A 26,373-nucleotide genomic window follows, 5' to 3' on the forward strand; every position below is an offset into this window, starting at 1 on the left:
TTTATTTACACCGAGACTTGAGTTGAGGTTGACAGGCTAATCACTATTCCTGACTGTGTAAAAAATGAGTCTTGCCTCCAGTAAAATTATTAGTGTTCTACAGCTCTTACAGCTGTTGTCAGTCATTCATATCACGTGCAAGAGTCCAGTATTCAAAGCCTTTAGTACCATGTCCAAAGGAAATTGGTCTCACAGAATATATAACAATCCTTGTTTTTCGCCTGAGGAGCATGGAGGTTTTGTAAGCTGAAAACTTTTGGCACACATCTAGAGGTCCCCCTTGTGGCTAAAATACATCACCATCTGTCAATTATTTAGCCTGACACATCTGCATCAGACAATCCCCTACAAGTCTATCCGACATGGATCTATGCCACGCTTGCCATTAGACCATTTCTCCCTCAGCGGTATGGCAGGCACTCTGTGCAGGCTGTGCCATGTCCCTCCTAAGGCAGCTTCAAAAGCAACCAAGGAGCGTGGAGAATGGGGCAGTAAAAAGGAGTTCATCCTGTCTGTGGCTGGTGCTATTATTGGACTTGGAAATGTGTGGAGATTTCCATATCTTTGCTACAAGAATGGCGGTGGTGAGTCTGTTTATTATTCTTTAAGTTTAGCATGCTACCCAGACCTCCACTTTAAAAAAAGTGCAGCATAGTGTCAGATCCTGCATGCAAACTTTTTAAAATCTTTCACTGACTTAATAACTAGAGAAATAAAAAAGTTGGTAAACTGTTAAGAGCAGAGTTTTATAATTTATCGAGGCACAATTATAAAATTGTTTTATTTGTTTTACTACAACTCTTAAAGGGGAACACCGCAGAAATTAAGAAGTCCAATATTTTGTCATGTAGGAAAGTTTAATCAAAATTATAAAGTCTGGAGCTGCTTCATAGACAATAAATGGGAGCCTGATTTTTTGGATGCACATGTATTCATTTATTTTTTTAATATACAGTACAGGCCAAAAGTTTGGACACACCTTCTCATTCAATGCGTTTTCTTTATTTTCATGACTATTTACATTGTAGATTCTCACTGAAGGCATCAAAACTATGAATGAACACATGTGGAGTTATGTACTTAACAAAAAAAGGTGAAATAACTGAAAACATGTTTTATATTCTAGTTTCTTCAAAATAGCCACCCTTTGCTCTGATTACTGCTTTGCACACTCTTGGCATTCTCTCCATGAGCTTCAAGAGGTAGTCACCTGAAATGGTTTCCACTTCACAGGTGTGCCTTATCAGGGTTAATTAGTGGAATTTCTTGCTTTATCAATGGGGTTGGGACCATCAGTTGTGTTGTGCAGAAGTCAGGTTAATACACAGCCGACAGCCCTATTGGACAACTGTTAAAATTCATATTATGGCAAGAACCAATCAGCTAACTAAAGAAAAACGAGTGGCCATCATTACTTTAAGAAATGAAGGTCAGTCAGTCCGGAAAATTGCAAAAACTTTAAATGTGTCCCCAAGTGGAGTCGCAAAAACCATCAAGCGCTACAACCAAACTGGCACACATGAGGACCGACCCAGGAAAGGAAGACCAAGAGTCACCTCTGCTTCTGAGGATAAGTTCATCCGAATCACCAGCCTCAGAAATCGCAAGTTAACAGCAGCTCAGATCAGAGACCAGATGAATGCCACACAGAGTTCTAGCAGCAGACCCATCTCTAGAACAACTGTTAAGAGGAGACTGCCGAATCAGGCCTTCATGGTCAAATAGCTGCTAGGAAACCACTGCTAAGGAGAGGCAACAAGCAGAAGAGATTTGTTTGGGCCAAGAAACACAAGGAATGGACATTAGACCAGTGGAAATCTGTGCTTTGGTCTGATGAGTCCAAATTTGAGATCTTTGGTTCCAACCGCCGTGTCTTTGTGAGACGCAGAAAAGGTGAACGGATGGATTCCACATGCCTGGTTCCCACTGTGAAGCATGGTGGAGGAGGTGTGATGGTGTGGGGGTGTTTTGCTGGTGACACTGTGCAAAGCAGTAATCAGAGCAAAGGGTGGCTATTTTGAAGAAACTAGAATATAAAACATGTTTTCAGTTATTTCACCTTTTTTTGTGAAGTACATAACTCCACATGTGTTCATTCATAGTTTTGATGCCTTCAGTGAGAATCTACAATGTAAATAGTCATGAAAATAAAGAAAACGCATTGAATGAGAAGGTGTGTCCAAACTTTTGGCTTGTACTGTACATACCTAAATGAGCTTTATTTTAATGCAGTGTTTTCAATTCTGAAACAGAAAATGTACCCCTATACTCCAAACAATCCCCTGGGTGCTCTCAGTGTCATCCAAAACATCTTATCCAATTCAAGGTCTATGAAGCAGCAGTTCATGTTTTCAATATTTACGACTATCTTAGACCACAGGAATAACATATGAATTTTGCAAATGGGTGTAGCTCCACTTTAAGCATGCAAAACAGACAGTATCTTAAATGTAATTAATTGCCAAACACATTATTATAAAGTTTATACAATCAGATCACAGTTTTTCATCGCTGTATTGGTAGTCACAACCGCTCTGTAAATCCCTCTTGTTTTCTGTCCATGTCTCCCTCTGCTTCACATCTGATGACTAAGGATTTGACAGGTTATGAAAGGCTGAGAAAATAAAGTACTGCCTGTGCAAGAGCAGAGTCACATTCTTTGCTGAATCCCTTTGATTTTTTTATTTAGTTACAAAACAACATGCTCCGCGGGCTGATTTCACATCCCAAATGTGCAGATTCAGAAATTCAAGTACAGTGAACAGGATGGTGGAGTAAGTGTTTTAAAACTAGTCACATCTTGTGTAATACGGTGGTATCATTTACAATGAATCTGACCAGACTGGTCTGCCTGGTCTGTTACATGATAAGTAAAAAGCTGACAGTAAGAAAGACAATTGCTTCATTGTTTATTTGAGAAGGACATTTTAATACCAATTAAAGCCTTATTTTTGGATTAATTACTTCAATGCCTTTTAAGACTTAGTGAGGATCCACAGGAACCCTGTGATGTGATCGCAATCAATCAATCAGTCATTTATTTGTCACATGGAATTATACAAGGTAAAAGTCCAGAGAAATGTGATCCCATCAGCTCCTTTAACTTGTGCACTGTAATTTAGTTCTTTCTCACGTCGTCTTACATTGTTGGCTGCTGCTTTATAATTGTTAATGTTTTCAGATACGTCTAGTAATCCGTGGTTTTGGTTGTGAATTTCCACCATTACACCAGCTCCGCTCCTTATCTCACCAGATTCCTCTGCCCTGTCAGATCAGCACACAGAAAAAGAGTCACCTGGTTGGATGGTCCTGTCCAGGATTTAGCCAAGTTTTAAGTGAATCAGAGGATATTACAATGCCTGATATCCCAGTGGTAACTTATATGGTACGGAGGTCGTCCAGTTTATTTCCAACAGCTGTACAATGGCTTGCAGGATGCTCCTTCAGCTGTGCCCATCTTCTCCATATTTCCTCCATGTTTGCTGATGTTTAGATTTGAAAACCTCCACCTGGCTAGCTAGCAGAAGTCAGCAAGAGCAGTTTATAACTAGTGAGTTGACTTCCTTCCCTTTCCCAATGAGTAACTTTCCCATTTCTGATGTTTTACTACACTGAATTACTGAATTAACTAAAAAAAACAGATTTCTCTTGTAAAATGAAAATAATGGTTTGTTGCAGTGCTACAGCATACTCCCTGGTTATCAGCACACTTTGAGGTGATTATTGCTAAATAACACCCCCACCACCCAACTTGTAATAAAGCTGCTTCTATGGAGCTTGTCTATTTCAAAGTGAGATCATCCCTATAAATGCCTATCCTTATAATCAGTCCAATATTGTTTTCAAATTGTTGGACTGATTGCACATGCAGTTTTCCACAAAGTCACCATGCCCCTTTCAACCTAGTTATGATACCATCACCTGTTACCAGGTGTTTTTATAGCATTTAACAGCTTCCCCAGTCTTTTGTTGCCCCAATCCCAACTTTAGGAGCATGTTGCATCAAATTTAGAATGAGTGTATATTTATAAAATAAATTAAGTTTATTAGATTGAACATTAATTATCCTGCCTTTGTACTGTATTAAACTGAATATAGGTCAAAAGGGATTTACAAATCAGCACTCTTGTTTTTATTTAGGTTTTACAGTGTTCCAAGTGTTACGGGGATGGGGTTGTAATGATAAGTGACTGCATGCAGCATAATGTTACTCACAGCTGATGGAGACTGACAGGAGGGAGAGCAACTTCACACAACAACCAGAAGGTTATAAAGGTTAGCCTAAAAAATTATTCACACCAAAATTATTCCCAACTAAATCTCAAAGAGACTAACCGCAGGTAAAACATTGCGGTTAGTTAGCTTCATTGCAATTAGCAATGAAGCTAACGTTAGCTTAGCTTGCTTTGCTAGCTTAATGTTAGCTGTAATGCTATCAAACCCCACTTGGGAACTGCCCATTGGTTCGACATCCCATTGTTCCGACCATATTAAACTCATTGTTCCGAAGTCCGTTCTGAAATCATCATGATGCCCTGTGGTTAAGGTCTGGTTAGGTTTAGGCACAAATACCACTTGGTTAGGGTCAGGAAAAGATCATGGTGTGGGTTAAAATGAAAAAGAAAGTGACAAACTCATAAGCCGTGAGCCTGCTCCGCCTCAAGCCGGTCGCGGCGCACCATACGCCCGCCGCGAGCCGTTCAGCACCGCGGACAGTCGGACTAATGGGATGTCGAACCAATGGACTGTCGAATCAATGACCCAGCCACTTAAACTTATAAAAGCTTTATTTATGGGGCAAATGTCTTTTGTCTTATTTGTGTAAAGAAAAACACAAAAATCAGGCAATAAGTGATAATTCAAAATATAAATAGGCTATAATGGAATATAATGCAGTAAGACTCTCAGTATTGCTTACAAATATGTATTTTCTTGTGATCAACTTTTCTCGTTTAATATTGTCCCTGTTGAGTCAACACACACGTTTGATATACTCTTTGGTCCTCTGTTTTTTGTGTCTTTTATTAGGGTAAATAACCTCTTGAAAGATGGCACCTACTCACACCATTGCCATATTAGCTCTCTTTACACAGAGATCATGCTATAAGCAGAGATATTGGATGAAGGGAGATACCCAACTGTAGGCTTATCCAATGTTAAGAAAACGGTTACTCTTCCTGTCTCCTAAGTGGGCGTGATTAGCGCTCCCTCCAATCAGAGCCTGTTCTCCCTCAACCCCCCCTCCCCACCACCGTGTTGAACAGAGGCTCTGTGGATGTCTGTGTATGCGGGTCGAGAAGCAGGTGGAACGAAAATACATTCTTCCTATTATTGCAGCCTATTGCTGCACAAAGCTTGGGCATTTTTTATTTATTACTAGCGGTAAATAACTGTTTGTAAACTAACTGTGATTTTACCGCCTGTTTATCAAGATCACGAGATCTCGCGAGAACTTGTTTTCTGAGACGGACAGGGCTCAAACAAAGTTAACTTTCTCTTGATCTGTGCGGATGAAAAATGCAGCTTTAGTGTCAGAATGTTGGTAAGATGTGTGGCTTGTGGAAAATGAACCCAATATTTACTTTAGTGACTACAGAGCGAAAGAACTGACCATAAATTGTGATCACGTTCATTTTCCTCATTGACGACAATACATTCAGAGCTGCCGCAAGTCTCCTACGGGGGCGTGGTGCTGACGTCGCTGAATCAGGAAGTGAGCTGAGTTGGGTATCTCGCTTCATCCAATATCTCTGCTATAAGGCAGCTGAAGTCCCTTCTTTACACTGCTTTTGCATTTTTATACAGAACCAAATGACGGCAGCATTACTCCGCTCCAGTGTGTAATTACAGACAGCATGTAATTTAAATCCCTGACAACCCAGAGTTGAGACCAGGACAGAGAGTTGCAGTCCTAAACGCCTCTCTGAGCTTCTAGTTCAGTTACCCAGCCATAGTTTTCATAGTTTTATACAAACGGTGTCTGTCCCCCGACCACCTAAATTATTTAAATCTAAAATTAAACAAAGAGGAGTTGTGCATAACAACCTCATAAAAATTAAAACCTCTTCTGTGACAGAAACACAAAACAGGAGAATTAAATGCGGACTGTTAAATATCAGGTCTCTATCGTCTAAAGCAGTGTTAGTAAACGAATTAATATCAGATAATCATATTGATTTACTCAGTCTCACTGAAACCTGGCTGTGTCAAGATGAATATGTTAGTCTAAATGAGTCCACTCCTCCCAGTCATAATAATACCCACATTCCTCGAGGCAGCGGCCGAGGAGGGGGAGTTGCAGCCATTTTTAACTCTAGTCTGTTAATCAGCCCTAAACCTAAACTAGATTATAATTCATTTGAAAGCCTCGTTCTTAGTGTTTTACATCCGACCTGGAAAACCTCGCAGCCACTTTTATTTGTTATAGTGTACCGTGCTCCTGGCCCGTATTCTGAATTTGTATCTGAATTCTCAGAGTTTTTATCCAGTTTAGTTCTTAAATCAGATAAAGTTATTATTGTAGGCGATTTTAACATTCATGTCGATGTTGATAATGACTCCCTGGCTACCGCGTTTATCTCATTAATAGACTCCATTGGCTTCAGTCAGGGTGTACATGAACCCACTCACTGTTTTAACCATACCCTCGATCTAGTTCTGACGTATGGAATTGAAATTGATAACCTAAAAGTCTTTCCACAGAATCCCTTGCTATCAGATCATTATCTGATTACTTTTGATTTCTTTTTACTCGATTACACGCCACTTAGCAACAGTTACTATACTAGATGTTTATCAGATAGTGCTGTCACAAAATTTAAGGAAAAGATTACTTCGTCGTTAAATTCAATACCAATACCTTCAGTAACAGAGGTTTCCCGTGCCGACTTTAACCTCTCCCAAATTGATCATTTTGTTGATAGCGCCGTAGGCTCGCTGCGAACAACGCTCGACTCTGTAGCTCCTCTTAAAAAGAAGTTAACAAAGCAAAGGAAGTTTGCTCCTTGGTATAACTCTCAAACCCGTAGGTTAAAACAAATATCGCGAAAATTTGAAAGGAATTGGCGATTAACCAAACTGGAAGAATCTCATTTAATCTGGACAGACAGTCTCAAAACTTATAAGAGGGGCCTCCGCAATGCCAGAGCAAACTATTACTCAGCATTAATAGAAGAAAACAAGAACAACCCCAGGTTTCTTTTCAGCACTGTAGCCAGGCTGACTGAGAGTCAAAGCTCTATTGAGCCTTGTATTCCTTTAGCCCTTAGCAGTAATGATTTTATGAGCTTTTTTAATGACAAAATTCTAACTATTAGAGGCAAAATTCATGACCTCCTGCCCTCGGATGGTAGGCCTACCTATCTAACCTCAAACACAGCTGTAGAATCTAATATATATTTAGATTGCTTCTCCCCAATTTCTCTTCAAGAATTGACCGCAGTGATTTCTTCATCTAAATCATCAACGTGTCTCTTAGACCCCATCCCAACTAGGCTACTTAAGGAGGTCTTTCCTTTAGTTAACACTCATATATTAGATATGATCAATATATCCCTATTAACAGGCTATGTACCACAGTCTTTTAAGGTAGCTGTAATTAAACCTCTCCTAAAAAAGCCCACCCTGGATCCAGAGGTGTTAGCCAACTATAGACCAATATCTAATCTTCCCTTTATGTCAAAGATCCTTGAGAAAGTAGTCGCAGACCAGCTGTGTGATTTTCTCCAGGATAATAATTTATTTGAGGAATTTCAGTCAGGATTTAGAGTGCATCATAGCACTGAGACAGCTCTAGTTAAAATTACAAATGACCTTCTGATTGCTTCAGACAAAGGACTCGTCTCTGTTCTTGTTTTATTAGATCTTAGTGCGGCGTTTGACACAATTGACCATCAAATTCTACTGCAGAGACTGGATCACTTAATTGGCCTAAAAGGTTCTGCACTAAGCTGGTTTAAATCTTATTTATCTGATCGTTTTCAATTTGTTGACGTTCGTAATGAATCATCCTTACGTACCAAAGTTTGTTTTGGAGTTCCGCAAGGTTCTGTGCTCGGACCAATCCTATTTACTCTATATATGCTTCCTTTAGGTAACATCATTAGAAATCACTCTATAAATTTCCATTGTTATGCGGATGATACACAGTTGTATTTATCGATGAAGCCAGAAGAAAGTAATCAATTAACTAAACTCCATAACTGCCTTAAAGACATAAAAAATTGGATGAGCACCAATTTCCTGATGTTAAATTCAGACAAAACTGAAGTTATTGTTCTTGGCCCCAAACAACTCAGAGACTCTTTATCTGATGACATAGTTTCTCTAGATGGCATTGCTCTGGCCTCTAGCACTACCGTAAGAAACCTCGGAGTAATATTTGATCAAGATTTGTCTTTTAATTCTCATTTAAAGCAAACCTCACGGACTGCATTTTTTCATCTGCGTAATATTGCGAAAATTAGGCCTATCCTGACCCGAAAAGATGCAGAAAAATTGGTCCACGCTTTTGTTACCTCAAGGCTGGATTACTGTAACTCTCTATTATCAGGTAGCTCTAGTAAGTCCTTAAAAACTCTCCAGCTAATTCAGAATGCAGCAGCACGTGTACTAACAGGAACTAAGAAACGAGATCATATTTCTCCTGTTTTAGCTTCTCTGCACTGGCTCCCTGTAAAATCCAGAATTGAATTTAAAATCCTACTGTTAACTTATAAAGCTCTAAATGGTCAAGCTCCGTCATATCTTAGAGAGCTCATAGTGCCATATTATCCCACCAGAACACTGCGCTCTGAGAACGCAGGGTTACTCGTGGTCCCTAAAGTCTCCAAAAGCAGATCAGGAGCCAGAGCCTTCAGCTATCAGGCTCCTCTCCTGTGGAATCATCTTCCTGTTACGGTCCGGGAGGCAGACACCGTCTCCACATTTAAGACTAGACTTAAGACTTTCCTCTTTGATAAAGCTTATAGTTAGGGCTGGCTCAGGCTTGCCCTGTACCAGCACCTAGTTAGGCTGACTTAGGCCTAGTCTGCCGGAGGACCCCCTATAATACACCGGGCTCCCTCTCTCTCCCTCTCTCTCTCTCTCTCTCTCTCTCTCTCTCTCTCTCTCTCTCACTCTCATCCTATTACTGCATCTTGCTAACTCGGCCATTCTGGATGTCACTAACTCGGCTTCTTCTCCGGAGCCTTTGTGCTCCACTGTCTCTCAGAATAACTCATACCGCAGCGGTGCCTGGACAGTGTGACGTGTGTGGTTGTGCTGCTGCCGTGGTCCTGCCAGATGCCTCCTGCTGCTGCTGCCATCATTAGTCATTAGTCATACTTCTACTGTTATTATACACATATGACTATTGTCACACAAGTATACTGTCTGATATTAATACATACTTTCAACATATTGTACCACAGTAGCCAGAACTATAACTATAATATTATTACTTTCATTAATGTTGTTGTAAGCTACTGTCATTACCTGCATCTCTCTCTCTCTCTCTCTCTCTCTCTCTCTCTCTGTCTCATTGTGTCATATGGATTACTGTTAATTTATTATGCTGATCTGTTCTGTACGACATCTATTGCACGTCTGTCCGTCCTGGAAGAGGGATCCCTCCTCAGTTGCTCTTCCTGAGGTTTCTACCGTTTTTTTCTTTCCCCGTTAAAGGGTTTTTTTTTGGGGAGTTTTTCCTTATCCGCTGTGAGGGTCTTAAGGACAGAGGGATGTCGTATGCTGTAAAGCCCTGTGAGGCAAATTGTGATTTGTGATATTGGGCTTTATAAATAAAATTGAATTGAATTGAATTGAATTGAATTGAATTGAATGCCGACATGGCATCATGAAAAGAGGTGTGATGGGCATGACATGTAACACAACAGCGTCGGCCTCAAGTGTGACATAGGTGATGGCAGTACTTTATAAACAACAACAATGGCAAAACATGCAATAACAATTACTGTCTCTGTTATATGGCGGCTGATCTCGTCCTCTGCTTGGAGGGTAAGGAGCTCCCACATGTCATTATATTCCCAATTTGCAGACAATCACAATCGCTGTTCTTCTTTTTTGAGTTAGCCACTAATTACCAATAGCTACTCTTTAAATCTCCCATGGTGGGTCGCACCCATAACATGTTGTCAAAACTTCACATCATCCTGCCCATGGTCATGTCCTGCTGGCTGTCCTGTTCATACAGACACCGTTTTGGTGCTGTCACTACCAGTGGCAACTTGAAGGTGAGACCACTCTGTCCCCGCAATCTGCAATTGTTCCTTATATACAACTGGGTGGCGTGGGATAATGGCGCCATATTCCAGTGCAGGCAGTGTAAAAGGGGCTATTGATTTAGTTTAAGTAATTCATAAACCCTGGATTTTAAAAGCTCATATGTGTTTCAGTAAGACTCTTGCGTATGGTCAAAACTTGAAATTTGAAATGTGCATGACGTTAGGCTACTGCTCTGCTGTTATGGTAGAATCCCCTTTAGATCGTCTGACGGACACAGAGACATGTTTGGGACTCTCTCTGAAGGGGGAAAAGTTTAAGCAGCTGTGCGCTGCTCTTTATCAGAGATTGAAAACCAAAACTATCAGAAAACACATTCGATCAGTCATAGTACGTGATCATTTCATATTGAAAAATAAGATGCACTGTCCCTCACTGAATCAACAAGAGACACAATTTATGCCATATTTTTGTGCATAGAACTGTTAGAGTGAGGATAATGTGAACGAATTCAGTCAAATATTGGCAGGGGCAATTCTGACCTTGAAAATATTGGTAGGGACATGTCCCTACCGTCCATATGCAAACCTACTACATACCTTACTGTATGTAGTGTACTACATTTACGGTTCACTATTTGTAGTAATTGCATTAAGTGTTCCACATGAAAATAGTCGCCTACATACACAATACGAGTCAGTACAAATATTACATATCAATATGGCTTGTATTCAGGCATGCGAGTCACTACAACAGTAGTCCATACAGAGGCCTTAACATATTTTCCTAGAGTTGCAGTGAATGGGATGAATCAAATCTTCAAACTACTCCACTTTGAAATTCTACAACTTCTGCAAAGTTTTTTCTACCTCATTTGAGCTTTAAATAGGTCACAAAGTAACATTTTTCAATTGACTACTACTTCGGCATACTTTTAGCTACAGAAACAATTAGGTTGTCAAAACGTTATGCTCTTGAAGGACATGTATGCTTGTATTAACTATATTACTTTTATGCGTTTTAAAGTACAAAGCATCTCTTATTTCAGCCTTTTCAGTTACCAGATTTTAGGTTCTGCTTTTGACAGTGTTACAGTTACGCCTCCAGCATTTCTAGCAATGTATTAAAGCTCATGGCTTCTTTAGGTAATGCAGTTCAGCTTCCAACTTTGCCAGTTTTACATTTTAAGTTCCAGGTTTTCCAGCAGTGCAGTGCAGTGCAGTGCATCAGGGCTTTAACATTTTTATTGCAAGTCATTTCACATTTCTGCATTTTTAGCACTGCTTTGTGGTTCATTCAGCTGTCAGCATTCACACATTTTCTACAGGAAATGCATTTTCTGGTTTCACTCTGTGAACTGTTATATGTATCAATTTATAGTGAAAGTCAAATATCCAGGAAGAAGAGGAATTCAGAAAAAAAATGTGATTGTGGTGTGCTTGGTATTTCCGGGACATTTACTATGCTTTATTCACACTTTCAGGTGCTTTCTTTATTCCTTACATCCTATTCCTTGCGGCCTGCGGCATCCCTCTGTTTGTACTGGAGGTATCGCTGGGCCAGTACACCAGTCAGGGAGGAATCATGTGCTGGAGAAAGGTCTGCCCCTTGTTTGAAGGTAAGGTATACCTGTCAGTAGTTTAGCAAGTTAAGGCAGAAATAATATGACAATGCAATGTTAACATTCTCTGTTGTTTCCAGGCCTGGGATACGCCAGCCAAATGATCATTTTCTATGGATGTATCAGCTACATTGTGATCTTAGCCTGGGCTTTTCTCTATTTCTTTTCTTCCTTCTCTGGCGAGCTGCCATGGGCCACCTGTAATAACACATGGAATACAGGTAAGTGAATTATTTTTCTGCAAGCATTATAACTCCCACATATAAATTTATTAGCAATAACAGTGAACATTTTATCATTTACACTATTAATCTGAATAGCATACAAAGAATGAAAATGTTGCATTATTTCATTGTATTTATAACTGAGTATAATATCTGGTTTAGGCAATGGGAATTTACCTAAACTGTTTATTGTATCAGTATGCAACACTTCATTTATGGTGCAGTACTGATCTAATAATGCATTAATTGAGCATGTATTTTCACTTTTAACTGTGTTTAAAGGTATACTATGCAGGTTTGTGGGTTCCTGTTTGTTTATGTGCTCTCCAGCAAAAGTGAAAGCAAAAGCCAACCCCAAATTTACCTCTGTTTGGTGTTTCAACTCGCTATATTTGTATATTCCTGCTGCTTACAGTCTGATACCTGGTCGCGACCTTTTTATAAAGCCCCAACCTCACCTGAGCGCTGTGGGGGTAACGGCCATAAACGTCCCAACCATAGCAAAATAAGAAGAAAATAAAAAAATACAGACAGCGTCTCTGCAAATAACTACAAGGCCTCACACTTCTTGCGGGTCATAAGTGATGATTGAGAGGGATTACTCCTGTATGAATACATTGTGCTTCTGGAAAACCCTGCATAGTATATCTTTAACAAGTGTTAAGTGTCAACTGTGTTTGTACTTCAATATATTTTAGATTCTTGTGTGATATTGAACAACTATAATACCACTGCTAACTGGACCTCGCCTGTGAATGCGTCATCATCTGTAATAGAGTTTTGGCAGTAAGTTTTTTTATCCAAATGCAACTGAACTGAGTTGAACATTTTCAAAGATTACAAAAGATAATAAGATAAATGAACCTTAGTGATAAAGACGTATGCTATTTGCATGTTGGTGTGGACGGGGAAAACAGAGCTTTACCAAAATTCTATCATCATATGATATCATGTATCTGTTCAGACTCTGTAGTGGTATTGTCTGGTACTGGCTGTAATGTTAGAGACCCTGCACACACCTGCTCTACTCTTATTTTGTCCAAATGGACCTCTGCTAAACACTGGTTGGGTTTGTGCAAACTTTAAATGATTTGCTGACATAATTTTGTTGTACATATTTAGGGCTGCACAGCTTCCACCTGTACCAATTTTTATTATTTAGTTTCTTGACCCCATGTAATTCCTGATTTGAACCAGAGCAGAAATCCAAACAGCCAGAATAATGTGGATGTGGGGGTCTTTAACAACTTTCAAAATGACGGGTTTAAACTATTAGATCTGTTTTGTACTGATGTGATCTGATCTGCACTGAGGCAGGAAATCTAAAAATCTAGCATGTCCTTGAACTAAAAAGCACACAGGTGTTTTAATTTGCATCACTTCCCAAATTCCTTGTGCTTTTCATTGTGTTTAAGTATATTTTAAATTTTAACTACTACAATAGCCACCTCTGAATCTGTTTTTATTATTCATTATTTCTCTATCAGCTCCAGAGTGACTGAAATACTGTCTATTGACAATAATACGTATTTACGATTTTTCCCGAAAGACCCAATATATTTGACTTGGTGCTTAAAGGGGCAATATACAACACTGATATAGCAGAAAACAACTGTTGTTATGTAAATATATTGTAGCGTAATGGTGTCCTGAGCAGAGAATGAAGTCACGCTCCCTCTGTGTGTGTTGTAATCTGACCTTCCTGGTGGTCTGGTTGCCCATGCATGTTAGCGCATGTAAGTCCCTCCCTTCATGTCTGAATGGCTAGCTAATCAATGCTTCTCTGTGCTACACTCATACAGCGGTTACCACTAATGCTGTCCTGACCCATGGTGGCGGGACAGCATAGCTGCAGAGGTGTAAAGTGAGGTGTGGATACCCGACCCAAACCCGATGGGACCCAGCGGGACTTTTTGGAACCCAACAAGTCGGGCAGGGTTCAGATAACAAATCAGAAATTTTGCTCGGGTTTGGTTCGGGTTCGGCCCGCTTGACTTTCTCCTGTGTTGTGCTATGGCCTATTCAAGTGCTGGAATTTGTTATTTACGTGACAACGTCTGAACGCAACACAGGCTCTGCTCTATGTGTGGCATGCAGCATGTTTGACTGTGCGTAACAGCAACCTTTTAATGGTCATTTACACACTGTCCATGTGTGATCACGGTAAACAGTAAAGCTGTAAACATGATAACAATAACTATGTCAGGTAACAAACTGCTTCAGGCTCGGTCAGCACTGTTAGCGCAGTTAGCGCAGTTAGCACCGTTAGCGTGACAAGCACTGCTTGAAGAAGAAGATATGCTTTATTAATCCCAGGGGGGAATTCAGTTTTCTTCACTCTGTTGTCATGTACATACAGGCCAGAAATATACACACATGCGTTAAATTGAGAGATGTTACAGCAAGGGGCTGCCTTGGACAGGGGGGTTCAGTGGCTTGCTAGGGAGCACCTCAGCAGTGCCCAGGAGGCAAGCTGGCACCTCTCCAGCTGTCAGTCCACACCCTGACCCTCTGGTTCCCAAACCAAGTCCCTATGGACTGAGCTACTGCCGCCCCAAGCTAGCCTGCATTTTGGCTCAGCAGCCTTCACGTTTGTTTGTGATGTCAGAGGTGAGAGCTATGCTCAGGCAATCCTGGCACCAACTCTAAATGTTGTATATTGCACCTTTAATTATATGGAAATGGAAGTCCATGACACAGCAAACAAATGTGGATGCCTCATGTTGGAAAAAGTTCACCATTCAAGGTAATTAAACACAATTTTATTGTATGTCTTGTTACAGTATTTCGTCAATACATAGTATTTTTTCATGTTCTCTAATTCGTTTACATGGGAGCTGTTTTCCAACTCCGCTATCTATCCAATGTGATGTAAACACAGCATCAGTGCTGATCAGTGACTCATCCCAATTAAAGCTCCTACACACTCAAACGCAGGTGTTTTCATTTATTTTGGCTGATTAGACCTCTTGTCAGGATTACGTGGACATGTGCAGACTTGTGTTTGATCATCCATCACTCTTTTGATATTTTTGTATAGTCTGGGACAGTTTACACCTGACTCCCATCATAGTTCTTTCCTAAATTCACCTTGAAAAGGGTCCGATCAACCAGAATGATTAAAGACACCTGTGAACTGGAGGTGTTAAGGACTTTTAATTGCTCATTCAAGCATGTAATGTTATGAATAGTCTGCAGAGCTTCAAGATCATTAGACCTTTCATGTTGGACTATTTGACTTGTCAGTTACAGATGTTAAGTAACTAATAACGGTTGCATTCCATTCAGGTGTGTCAGGACTTTTTTTTTCTGGATTCTCTTGACATCTAAATGTAATGAGTCCATGTGCTACACCTGTGATTTATCAAAATGTCTAAATGTATTTTCATCAGCATGCACAAAGCTGAGCACAAAGTTGACTTGCTCTCCATTTTCTAAACTTTTAGGTCAGTTGGTTTCATTGGTTGTAGGTAAAAACATATAATAAGAACTAAATGAGAGTAATGGACATGCTAAGATGCATATTTTCTCAAATAATTGATTAATGATACCTTGGTCCTTACAGACGACGGGTGCTAAATATATCCACTGGCATAGAGGCCTTGGGAAGCATACAGTGGGAACTTTCTTTGTGCCTTCTCCTGGCCTGGATCATCTGCTACTTCTGTGTCTGGAAGGGAGTGAGATCCACAGGGAAGGTAACCGTAAAATTGCAAATCCTGACTCAGAAAAATCATATGTGTTTATTATCCTTCATTTCCTGAATTAGTTTGTTGTTGTTTTTTATTTGATTTATTTATTTTTACTTTGGTGACTCAGTAAGAGTATAAACAAGATAAAGCCAGCAACACTCGGTGTCCTTTGTTACCAACTTTTATTACCTCACCGGTACAGGCAATCAAACACAAAGACCGGTTTCGACAAGTGTCTTCCTCAGTGTGTGAAACAACAGAAAAGCAGGGTGAGACATGCAGAAATAACCATTCCCAACTGCACAGCTGCATGGCATTAGACAATCACCAGAGCACCAAGCAGAATCCTGGTAATCATAGAAAAACATCTCATAGAAGAGAAAAAAGTACAAAACATGTATCAGTAGGTATTAAATAGACCAATATCAAGAAAACACATCTATAATATAAAGTGCCTAAGAGTAATAAATACTTACTGAGTACACCCAAAAAAATAAATAAATATATACAAAATACTGCTTAGCAGCAAATGGTACAGTAAAAAATATATAAAGTGCCACAAGTCAAAGCAGTAGAACATCATAATAAAATATTATGTTATACTGTTGTTCTGTGGCCGAGCACCTCCAGACTTTTTTCTTCTTTTTTGAGAGTGCGTGTTGTCTTTCTTCATTGACTCAGTAAGAGTAAAATAATTTTTAAAGGTTGCCGGTTGCCTTCAGTACAGTCTGAAATATCATCATAAACCAGTCATGAAGTTTTTTTTTTCCAAATCAATTATGCATTCATACAGTAGACAAAAATCCTCCATTTACTGGGCTAAACTTTAACACTGAAATGACAGGCAATATATTCAGTTAATTCTGTAAATTCATGGCAGTTATCAAACTGAACTTCTCCTCTACCAGTGTTTTCACAATCAGTGGCTTGAATTGCACTGTTCCTCAGGTGGTTGCCAAAGAACCACTTGAGTCTCGTGAATACACATACTTACAGCATTGCAGCAGTTACCAAACACTGTGGCACTCCCAAGGGGCAAAGACAGGCTTGCAAATAACCTGTGTCTAATTAAATAAGATTGACGAACCTGTGATTGCGTCAGACCTGCAACGGTTATGAAACTCTAACCTGGCGGTCTTTTTCAAGCCAAGAGCATTGGGAGACTGTATTACTGGTGTCTGAATGAGGTTTTTCACCATGGTGTGAAACATGGCTACAAGCCAATGCTTTCATTTGTGAGGGGCGGAGTGGATGAGCAGGCCTAGTGTGAGGTCTGTGGTTGTGAGAAAGTGAGCCAGAAATGCTGACTGGCACACTGTTCTGTAAGAGATGTTTTCATAAGATCCTGGATATCAGTGCCCTGTAGTTACGTAGCATGATTACACACCCTCACCTTTTAAGTTAAGTTATTATTTGTCCACTGGTAAACAAAACAGACTTTGTGTGACACATTTTCAGGATCACACCAGAGGTTGCGTTAACCAAATATTTTTTGCCATTGACTGAATTTTTTTCAACAATGATGAAAAAATATGAAGGCCGAACACTGAGGGCGATCTACCGTAATTAAATAATTTACATTGCTGTCCAGTCGTTGACATGTGCATAGTATTTATCTGTTGTGTGGTCTTTGATCTCATGTGCATGACTACGTTGTCTAGCTGTTGTTTTCTATGTAGACACGCAGCAGGCGCAGTCAAACACCAGCACGATGTTGTCAAGCCGCGCAAGTTTTCCCAAGCGCCTATTTTTCAGGGCATGACGGCTGTACACATGTTGGGTCTTTAACCACCTGGAAAATGCAAGGTCAGGCGCTGGGTGCTGCTCTTGTACCTACTCTGTGCCAGCTTTCAAGGTCGTGGCAGCAGGTTGCATCTGACAACAACAAGCACCATATCATAGCCTATGATCAATTTCTTCTCCATATTTATCACAGACTGATATTTACTGATGAAGGGAAGATATCTGTCAGCTGTGATTGGCTGGGCCTTGTCACATGATGTGGTGCACGCTGCGTTCCTAAAGTTGAACTCAGTTTATTTCAGTGTGTAGCCATTGCACCCTGAAAAATAGCAATTGAACGCGCCTGCCATGCGTCTACATTGACAGCAATAAATTTGATGGTGCAAAAAACTCAGCATGTGTACAGCCCCTAAGCCATCCCATGCTCTATTGGCCCCACCATGCAGAAGGTCCAAGTACTCTTATACCCAGGAAGCCAAACTTTTGGCCTCATGCTCTACTGAGCAACTTTAGAAATGCACGGAGCCCCGCCTCCATCGCTGTATCCATTTCTCTTTACACATCCATGTCCAAACCATTGCAAAACGTCACTGTAGCTGAGTGTCTGAAGTCTCTTAACAAAGCACAATAATTTTGACGCCACTGATAAACAATGTGGACAAAAAAGAAAAACCTTTCAACAATCATAGGTTATAAAGTAGTTTTATTTAATCTGTAACGAAATTATTTTCTGTTTCAATGTAGGCTAGCTACTTCACAGCCACATTCCCCTACGTCATGTTGTTGGTGCTGTTCTTCAGAGGAATGACCCTTCCTGGAGCCTTTCTTGGTATCAAGTACTACCTGTACCCCAATCCTGCACGGCTCACTGACCCACAGGTATTGTTAATCCTGTATTCTAATTTGCATTTGTATTATTTTATAGTAAAAATAGGAGTATAACAATTTGTCACTTGTTCGTAGGTTTGGATGGATGCGGGAACCCAAATATTTTATTCTTATGCCATATGTCTGGGATGCCTGACTACGCTTGGGAGCTTCAACAAGTACAACAACAACTGTTACAGGTGAGTACTTCAGGATATGACTGAGAATAGTATCTGTTTTAATTACCTATTCAATTATCTATTTTGATGGCTGCGGTTGTGTTAAGATAACAACATCCAAATGTTATTTTTTTTCGTTATTTATTTTAGAAATAAAACACTATATACATCCTAAATCTAATGGCCATAGTCTTGTATGAAAAACACACAAAAAAACCTCTGTAAAATTATTTTTTCATTAAATTTAATTTATTTGCATCACACATATATTATTTTTCTCCGATTTTTGATTAGTTTAATTTGATTATATGTAGTTTTAACATAGTATCAATTCAAGGCGTGTGTAAGCATGTTTGGTATATTATTTTACTGAAATACTTTAACAAATCCTGTGTAACCAAGAGAAAAATAAAGACACTATTTGATGTTTCTGATTTGCAGAGACTCCTTCTATCTTTGCTTGCTGAACAGCGGGACCAGCTTTGTATCCGGCTTCGCCATCTTCTCAGTTCTGGGCTACATGTCACATAAACAGGGTGTTGACATTTCTTCAGTTGCTGAGTCAGGTACGAATGTTAATGTATTTTGTGTCAATTGAAAATACTTCATACTTTCAGACTATATTAGGTTGTTTTCTTGTTTTAATTTTCAGCTTTATCTTTTATGATTTTTCTGCCAAAATTGTATCAGAAAGACACTGTAGCAGACACCCATGGCTCACACTCTGTTGGTTTCACTCTGCAGGCCCTGGCCTTGTGTTTATAGTCTACCCGCAAGCTGTGACCCTTCTGCCCTGTCCTCAAGTTTGGTCCGTGTGCTTCTTCACCATGATCATCTTGTTAGGAATAGACGGACAGGTCAGCTGCAGCCTTCTTTATGTCTCCCAGAAAATGTCCTCTGATGTTTCTTCTTTTGTTAAAGGGTAACTTCAGTATTTTCATCCTGGGTGCTATTTTTCTCATTTTTTTGTGTCTAAGTGACTCATGCAGATGACTGTTTTTAAATTGGTCCAGTATTGAGAGAGAGCAATGTAACCAATGTAGCCAGCATATATTCACATCTAACTGGGTGAATTAAGGGTTTATTTGAACCAAACCAGAGTTGGTGATTGTTGGAACAGTGAAAAGACAAACCAAGGTGGCTGTTTTATTTTGCCTTTGCTGACTTTGAATGAAGTGCAAGATTGAGACAACGCTGTGTTTGCAGTAAACACTTCTCTTAAGAGGATTATGTAAAACCACTGCCAAATCAGTGAAAGAGACACTTGCTGAAGAGCACTGCTGTATCCACCCATCAGGTAGAATTACACTAAATACCTACATACTAACAAATAAACAAAACTACTTATCAAACAACCAGTAAAGTGTGGAGCACTTGCATCCTCTGATTCAGAATAATCCTGAAGTTGTGGTGTAAGTCCCACCGTAGATTTCTTTTTTTGCAAATATAAAACCTTCCATGGGCCAAAAATGTATAAAAGAAAGAGTCACAATTGGCCTTGTTTGCAGTTTGAGGTGTCCTGAAGGGAAGTGTGTTTTGTCACAGCCAGGCTCAAGGGAGGGACAAAGAGGAGAGGACACACATGACTTTTAACTTAATATTTATTTCACAGAAATATAAATCTAACCAATGCAATATAAAATATATAAATCAGTAACTTCAGTAATGCATGTGCGTGTTGTTTGAGTGTAAGGTGAAGTGTAATGAACAAAGACAAACACAAAAGGGAACAACCTAAACCAAACAACAAAGCATATACCCAGGTGAGAGAGACCGAATGACTGACTCCAGCAGCTTATATACGTAGCTGAGGAGCAGCAGCACACCTGAAAAGAGTTAATTAGTGATACACTCCCTGCTTCTCTCCTTAAAAAGGGAAAGACAGCTCAAGCAGGAAGGTAAGAGGGCTGTCACAATTTTACAATGACAAAATGACTGTTTATTTAAATGGTGTCTGGTTTGATGATAGTGATTTTGGGGCTGTCTCTGGTTAAACAGAAAAGATCTTACGCTTTAAAAAAAGAGGTCTTTTTTTGTAGTTATCACTTAAAATAACAGTCTGAGCCTGTCGGTGACAAAAACACACATTTTTATTGGACGTAAATTAACAGTGCATAATTTCCCTCTGACATTGCAGTCTGTTTCACCATAGCTGGCTGCAGCACTTAATACTGGACCAGTTTTAAAAATTGTTGTCTCCATTAGTCACTTAGAGACAAAAAATGGGAAAATAGGGTCCAGGGTAAAAAATACTGAAGTTAGGTCTTAAAGGTCTAGTGTGTAGGATATAGCGGCATCTAGTGGTGAGGTTACGGTCCTGTGTGCCAAGTGTGCTGGATAACTACGGTGGCCGAAGTGAAAACACAAAATCATGAAAATGCAAATCATCCTAACTAGAGTGTTTCTAGTGTGTTTCATTTGTCTGTTCTGGGCCACCGTAGAGGAGGACCTGTTCCACATGTGATATAAACTACTCATTCCTAGGTAACAGAGACACATCAGTTCTCATTTTCAGGTGATTATAAACTAATGAAAACATAGTTAGTAATATTATATATCATCTCTGCCCCTAAATCCTACACACTGGTCCTTTAGCTTTTCTTTACACTAACATGGCTTTCTGTCATTCTCCAGTTTGTTGGCCTTGAAAGCATCATGACCTCTCTGTCAGATGTCTACCCTTCCCAGATCCGAAAAGGATATCGCAGAGAGCTTTGTCTGATGCTGATCTGTGCTATTAGCTATATGTTTGGCCTCTTCTTGGTGTCACAGGTAAGGCGTAAGAAGAACATTCAGATCAATGAACACCCAATACAAAACATGTGAACTGCCTTTTACCACTTAAATCAGTGGGAGATGTTTGGTTAGCGCAGAATAAAAGACAACTGGAATCCAGCCTAATTTATTGCCTGTTTTAATTTCAGGCGGGCGCATATATTCTGCAGATCTTTGATCACTATGTATGCAGTGGTCCTGCTCTTCTCCTGATGGCAATCTTTCAGTCAGTGGTTATTGGATGGATTTATGGTAAGATTGTCTTTGATTTTTATTTGGTCCATTGACACCAATTGTACAACACTTATAATGTCCCAATTCCGTACTTTGCATTGATTAGAAAGGATTTAAATATGCAGTGCTCTTGCCCTGAGAATTTGGCTAAATTAATTTTACTAAAACTATGGAAAAAGGTGAAACTTATACTACATACTATATGGTACATGTGCTGTGCTTGTCTCTGTCCAAGGTGCTGAACGCTTCTCAGACAACATTGAGGACATGATTGGGTACAAACCTCTGTCACTGATCAAGTACTGCTGGATGTATGGCACCCCTCTTGTTTGCAGTGTAGGTGTTATAAGGAGACCAGAATAAATTATAGTTATTAGAGATGGACAGATGAAGCTTTTCTCATTCCTTACACATGAGACTTAAACCATTAAAATCAGAAGGGTGTTGTAGTGCTTGGGCCTGTCTTGAAGACCTGCCATAAGTTTCACAAGCCACCAGATGTCACAGGTGTGTGTAGCATTTAAGCTTCGAAGCCTTGCATCTTTTTCAACACAGATAGAAAGAAAGCCCCAGAATTTCGTGAGGCTTCATCTGCCCGTCTCTAATATGCAGAGAAATTAGCTTTCCTATTGGTCCAGTAATGTTTATATAATGGTGATTTGCTTCCCTTTGAAGGCCACTCTTGTGTTTTTGCTGCTGAGATACACCCCTTTGAGGTTCAACAACTCCTATGTGTATCCTTCGTGGGCATACTGGATCGGCTGGTTTCTGGCCAGTTCTTCTCTTACAATGGTTCCACTGACCATACTCTGCAAACTGGCCAAAGGAAAAGGGACTCTCTGGCAGGTCAGTGGTGTTTTTTTGTGTTATTTTACAGTTTTAAAATGCATTTGAAGCTTTTAAACTTTATGGACACCTGTGCATGTTCTGCTGCAAGTGATATCCCTTGACTATATTTAAACCTTCCTCCAGCGTCTCAAGAAAAGCTCCCAACCGGCAGAGGACCTTCCAGTGATGGCAAAGGAAATTGCGAGAATCAATGCCTCACTGCGTGTCCCTGGTAATGGACAAAATGTTTAATAAAATGCCAATCATTGAGGTCTGGATTTTTTAGCCTATTCACTAAAACTTTTACGTTATATACTAGGTAGGGTATTTCTGTAGATACAGATTGTTAAAATAGCCACTGTTTACATCAGATGTTATTACAATGAACTTAATGAGACTTTGGATTGGAGTGGTTTGAATTATTTATAATCCATCACAGTGAACAAAATGATGGATTAGTATGATAAAATAATCAGGTTCCAAGTGTTGCCTAAAAACATTAAGTACATAAGCTATGACTCTAGTGCAGAGGTTCTCAACTTTTTTTCCGCCAATACAAGATAAAGAATATACTTGGGCCTATTTCTTTACCCTTATATAGTCTAAGAACAACACAAGAGAAATATATTCAAAAGATAGTAGACATACATTTATAATATTTGCACCATCTCAACATGGAAAACCCATAAAATAATGCAATAGAGTGCTGAAGTCATGCCCCTTCCGGTAGAGCTCATGGGACCTTAGATCAGAAAAAATATGAATGGCAGTGAATGGGGAGAGCAATATTATATTTTGTTCCTGTTTGAGTTGCGGCATGAAATCTAAATATGTTGAATTTAAAACATACATTTTAAGGTCAAGAAAGTCATACTTTGTGGTAAAACTGTTGAGATATAAGCTTTTTAATTAGAAAGACTCAAGAGTACACAGGAGGAGGTCGCGTATGTGATGTCATAGCTTTCGCTCGCTTCCTGCAGCTTGGCCTCCCTGCTGAAATTCCACTGTTTTATGATTAAAGATGTCTGTGTGTTTTGTGCCAGGTTGCAGTCACTCCAAGCTGCAGGAAGCGAGCGAAAGCTATGACGTCACATACGGGACCGCCTCCTGTGTAGTTTTTCTAATTACGTTTTTTTTCAAAAGTTTGTATCTCATCAGTTTTACCACAAAGTATGTAGTCTATGTCGAAAAGAAAATGAAAGTTTGAAGATGGTTAAAAGATTAGGCTGGGGGATTGTTTATAGTTATATATTAAGTTAGCTAATGTTAGCAAAACGCTAGCTAACTAGCTAGCCAACGTATACGGGTTTCTTGTATACAAATATTGTTGGGTGTGTGCACGTTCAGGGGGCAAAAACACTTTGGTTGCTGGTTACAAGACCGTAATCAGTAGATTTCGCACTGTTTGTTAACACTTGTTGACTCAAGAATAAAGTGCCCAGAGTTTAGAGATGGATCTGTTGGCTTTGATTTGCATATTAATACATCACTGTAGGAACGGTTAGCTAACAACAGCTAGTAGCCCAACTATAGTTATCAGGTCTCTCAATGAAATGTGGTAGGTTATTCAAATAAATGTTAAGCTAAAAGGAGCTAGCCGAATCACATATATATATATATATATATATATACACATATATATATATATATATATATGTATACGTACACATATATATATACATACAGTCATACATACATATATACACATACATACCTACATATACATGCATGTACACACATACATACATACATACAAATGGCCTTATGGAAGGACAACTAATTGATCAAAAAAAGATAAGAGAGGCTGCCATGTAGAATAGAATTTCTGGGCCGACCCTCGAATGACAAATTTGATTTTTTCTAGTTTAAGAAATGTCATCAGGTCCTCCAACAGTGATGAGGATGAAGGAGGGGCAGAGGACTTCCAAAGTAATAATATCCTTCTGTGAGCAAGGAGGGAGCTAAATGAAATAATGTTTAATTGTTTTGATGTAAAACTATTACTCGTATCAGGAACTCCAAAGATAGCGGTTCCTGCACCCGGCTGAACCTCCACCCCAATAATCTCAGAGATCATTTTAAAATTAAAGGACCAGAAATTTAACAATGCAGGGCATGACCAGAACATATGGGTTAGATCAGCTGGAGATTGCACACATCGATCACATTTATCATTTATTTCAGTATAAAATTTTGAAAGTTTAACTTTACAAAGATGCATTCGATGCAGTACTTTAAACTGGATTAAATTTAGACGAGCACAGGAGGAAGAGGAGTTAACACGAGTGGTAGTCCTCTCCCACCAGTCATCATCAAACTCCTTACCCAGCTCTTTCTCCCATGCACCCTTAATATTGTTAAGTGTATGGTCCTTAAAAGAAAGAATACTATTGTATAACCAGGAGATAAGTCCTCTAGGCATGGGAGGAGTTTCAAGGAGTGTGTCTATACTGGATTTGGGTGGTAGTGATGGAAACAAAGGATTATGAGTTTTTAAAAATTGACAAATTTGAAAGTATTGAAACATGTTTGAACTAGACAGGTTAAATTTCACAGATAAAGTTTGAAAACTTGCAAAGGTACCATCAATATAAAAGGAAAGAGAGACTAACATTAGGTCAGCACTATGGTCTGTTGTCAGTGGTAAATACATAGAATACTTTACAGATCTCCAGATGGGGATTAGGGTACACATATGCTGTGTCTCAAATCACATACTTCCGTAAGTACACCTCCATGTAGTATACTATGTGCACTATGTGCTTATTGGCGTAGTGTGTGGATTTCGACAGGATAGTGTTGTCTCAAATCAAACACGGCCGTTGTGCACTCACCAGAAATGACTATGGAAATGAAATTAGCTAGTTAGCAAACTAGCATTGGCATTTGCATAATCGTTCCCGGTACCAAATCATTACAGACTGCTGAATTAACCCAATAAACATACTGCTGGCTTATATCGAACAACAGTATAGTGGTGTTTAGAGCAAAAAACACATGTATTTGTACAATGCAGCGACATACACGGTCGCACAGTCCTTGGCCGCCATTTCCAGTTTGAAAAGTGGTCCCTCCCCTTCCACGAAGAAGTGTCCATAGTTCCACACTCAACTTCTTGACCGTTTTGAGTGCACCATCCGGGTACTCATAGTGTACCGCATTTTTCCATACTTCTCAGTGTGAACGCACTTATACACTCAAAATATTAAGTGTAAGTACAGAAGTACACGATTTGAGAGACAGCAATACAGTGCAAGAGCGATGTTGACTGATAGCCTTGTCATCCTGTCTCTACTTGTGTGTCAATGCCTCATTCATAAATGTTAACATTGTGAATACATCATTCCATCACATACTGCAGTCCTTGCTGTCGGTTTCTTAAATTTTCTGACTCCCACAAACTCTAACAAACAGTGCAGAATTCGTCTAAGCGGAACCAGTGTCACCATGTTTCTTTTTGCCAAGCTTGTCGGACTTAGCAACAGTAACTAAGGGGGGCATAATTTAGGATTGGTAAATTGAGTTAGCTGCAAGTAACACTGTGCTGTACCTTAACAAACTATCAAAGGCAAATAAAGAAGAAAGGGCTGATTTGAAGTGCATTTGAGAACATAAACACACACACCAAGAAATAGTTTCTCTATGCTAACAAAGGCTAAATAAAATGCGGATTCTGGTGATAATATATTTTAATAGAAGATATAAATCAGAGCAACTTAAATGAATGAATGTGGAAACTTTTCAGGGAGGCGCCTGGCAGTGTCAGAGACCCGTGTGGGTCCCCGGACCCCTCTTGGAGAATCACTGCTCTGCTGAGAATTAATAAGCATAGTGCTGCTCCCAGTTTATACCTGAGGACACAGTTCAACAGCTGTTGAACTTTAAAGTTATGTGTTGTTGTTGTTTTTATATGGATTTAAAAAAAAGAACACGTTATTTAGTGATCTGTGGAGGATTTGGCATTCTTTTTTGTTTGTTTGTTTATTTGT

General features: G+C 39.5%; 1 protein-coding gene across 1 annotated transcript; it reads left to right on the top strand.

Annotated features, from left to right (window-relative positions):
- Nucleotides 1-377: 377 nt before the first annotated feature.
- LOC117256394 (sodium- and chloride-dependent GABA transporter 2) lies at nucleotides 378-23,832 on the top strand. The gene is made up of 14 exons (XM_033625796.2): nucleotides 378-584; nucleotides 11,705-11,839; nucleotides 11,923-12,063; nucleotides 12,765-12,852; nucleotides 15,632-15,764; nucleotides 18,246-18,380; nucleotides 18,465-18,568; nucleotides 18,989-19,113; nucleotides 19,292-19,404; nucleotides 21,182-21,319; nucleotides 21,472-21,574; nucleotides 21,792-21,892; nucleotides 22,232-22,402; nucleotides 22,529-23,832. Exons 1-14 carry the CDS (start codon nucleotides 410-412, stop codon nucleotides 22,634-22,636), a joined length of 1,770 nt encoding a protein of 589 aa, XP_033481687.1. The 5' UTR covers nucleotides 378-409; the 3' UTR covers nucleotides 22,637-23,832.
- Nucleotides 23,833-26,373: the final 2,541 nt, after the last annotated feature.

Source organism: Epinephelus lanceolatus, chromosome 1, assembly GCF_041903045.1.
Source record: "Epinephelus lanceolatus isolate andai-2023 chromosome 1, ASM4190304v1, whole genome shotgun sequence".
In the NCBI taxonomy this organism is placed as follows: Eukaryota; Metazoa; Chordata; class Actinopteri; order Perciformes; family Serranidae; genus Epinephelus; species Epinephelus lanceolatus.